The sequence below is a fragment of the Triticum dicoccoides genome, chromosome 3B (assembly GCF_002162155.2).
Source record: "Triticum dicoccoides isolate Atlit2015 ecotype Zavitan chromosome 3B, WEW_v2.0, whole genome shotgun sequence".
Classification (NCBI taxonomy): domain Eukaryota; kingdom Viridiplantae; phylum Streptophyta; class Magnoliopsida; order Poales; family Poaceae; genus Triticum; species Triticum dicoccoides.
Window position 1 is genome coordinate 7,095,505 of NC_041385.1, and position 2,170 is coordinate 7,097,674.

The 2,170-nt window shown below is 41.1% G+C and overlaps 1 protein-coding gene across 1 annotated transcript in view; it reads right to left on the reverse strand.

The window, feature by feature from the left end:
• Positions 1-53: 53 nt before the first annotated feature.
• The window catches only part of LOC119280458 (fatty acyl-CoA reductase 1-like), a 2,995-nt gene continuing 878 nt past the window's right edge, over positions 54-2,170 (reverse strand). Inside the window, exons 3-10 of the mRNA XM_037561297.1 lie at positions 1,890-2,089; positions 1,686-1,786; positions 1,384-1,576; positions 1,112-1,273; positions 953-1,034; positions 581-850; positions 360-487; positions 54-213 (exon numbers count right to left, since the gene is read on the reverse strand). Of these exons, the coding sequence (XP_037417194.1) occupies positions 54-213; positions 360-487; positions 581-850; positions 953-1,034; positions 1,112-1,273; positions 1,384-1,576; positions 1,686-1,786; positions 1,890-2,089 (1,296 nt within the window). The remainder of the gene's footprint in view (positions 214-359; positions 488-580; positions 851-952; positions 1,035-1,111; positions 1,274-1,383; positions 1,577-1,685; positions 1,787-1,889; positions 2,090-2,170) is intronic.

The window sequence follows — 2,170 nt, forward strand, 5'->3', positions numbered from 1 at the left end:
TACTTGATACGATAGCCCCTACAAGAGGTTTAATAAGCTGGAAATTTGGCTAGTTAAATACAATATTTAAGCACACCAGGGATGTGTACACCATAGAAATAATCAATCCAGTTTATGGACTTGGGATCAAAGTCAAAGTAATATGCTCCATTGTTAATTTGATCATCCCTATTCATTGTCATCCTTAGCTTCGCCAAGTTCGTGTCTTCGAAGCTTCACATGATTGATAAAATCAAGTCAAATAACGGGATTTTAATGGTGCTTGTGCATTTGGATATGGTAACAGGTCACACTAGTATACCATGTAAATGCAAAATTGAACCAAAAATAACATCTTGATATGTTTTTAAGTTGCTTACCACCCTTTGAACAAGCTATATGGTGCATAGAGCTCGATCATCCGCATGACGAATCTGTATTTTCTGCTAAGCTCGTTGTAGCGTTCTGAGAAAATTCCGCAGAGTGCAATGCTCACTAGGCGAAGCATCTACCACACAAATCGTAGGAAATGCACATAACGTTAATCACATTCTTGTTCATCTGCAAAATCAACTCTTCCACGTTGAGATGGTGAACTGACCTCGAGGGGAAGCTTGTACTTGATGGCCATGTACAATCTCAAGTGCGTGAGCGTGCTAAAGATTCGCATCTTGTTCAGCCAGACACGCTCACCGTTCCCCTTGCATGGCAGGTTCTCAAAGAAGTAACGGTGCATTGAGTCTATGACAAGGGCTGAGGGTGCCGGGTTGCTTAGTGATGATGTTACATTGTAGATGATATGACCTTGTTGATCATCTGAGTGCGCTGCCATGACAGCCATCATAGCATTCACCACCATGTCCCCCGGTATCTGTCCCACCAATACCAAGACCACACCACATATAGCTCATCAAATGGTTCCTTGGGCATGTTTAGTTCCAAATCTTGGTTTCTGATTTGTGAACAAACTCACCATGTCGAGTATTGAATCAAGGCTACCTAGAAAGAATGGTAAGGTCTGCTTGGCATAACCCATGATCACTGCATCGACGGTCCTGCAAAACATAAAAATGCTTAGTAATCATTCACTGTCATCCTAAAGGATTAAGAATTTGATTTTGAGTTTCAACACCTAATTCCTTCCATCCATCCAGGCAATGGCTCCTTGAGAGTACTGGTTATGATGCTCGGGCGGATGATGACCACCGGAAATTCCGCTCGCAAGAGTCCCATCATCATCTCCCCCATTGCCTTAGTGAAGACATAGGTGTTTGACCACCCGAAGTTTCGTGCCCTTCATTCATTGGTGCATAAGCATGGAGCAAATGCATCAGCGGCAGAAATGAGTACGAATGCATAAGTATGTTGTTGTTTTTATTTTCTGTAAAGTTTCCTCTGTCTGACCTCTTGAGGCCAAGTTTCTTCATGACTTTCATCTCGTCTTTCTCCGTGGAACCGTCGTCCCTTAGTTCCCTCCTGGTCTCTTTGATAAGATTTAGCTCGGATTCGATGTCCAGATGTGTGCCCACCCTTAGTGTCTCACCCATGAAGAATGGCTTCTCCGCTATTAGGCCTTCTTGTTCACCAACTACATAGGCTGTTCAAGTCATATAGATATCACTTAAAGATTTTCAATTCATAATTGCATGATACCACCAACCAAAAATTCATATATCATATATAGTCCTATTGCTTTTGATTCACACCAGTGGAAACATGAAGCAACATCATGAGCTTAGTACACTTCCTTGTGAATGCGCCGACATGCTTCGCTCCCAAGACATTCACATAGAATGCCACATCATATCTAAAAAATTAACATTGCATTTTGAGCAATTATATATTTCTATGGTATGTATGTAATTGTTGTAACATTATGACAGTAATATGCGACAGGAAACAGTTCAAACCTTTCAGAAAATTTCGTAGTGGCTGCTCCGTTGACTATAATGTCTATTTCCTTCGACACTTCTCTCAGATTGGCAGTGTCTAGTCCAAAGTCCTCATGCATGATGTCACCCACCAAAGGGAAGATCTTTTCTTTCATGAAATTATGGAACCCCACACCATGCTTTTCTTTTAGCACTTGAAAGATCTCCCTCCCTATGATCTGAATATACCAAAATATCGTCTGTACATTACTATTAACTACTCAGCCTGTAAACTAATATAAGATCTATTAGACCACTAT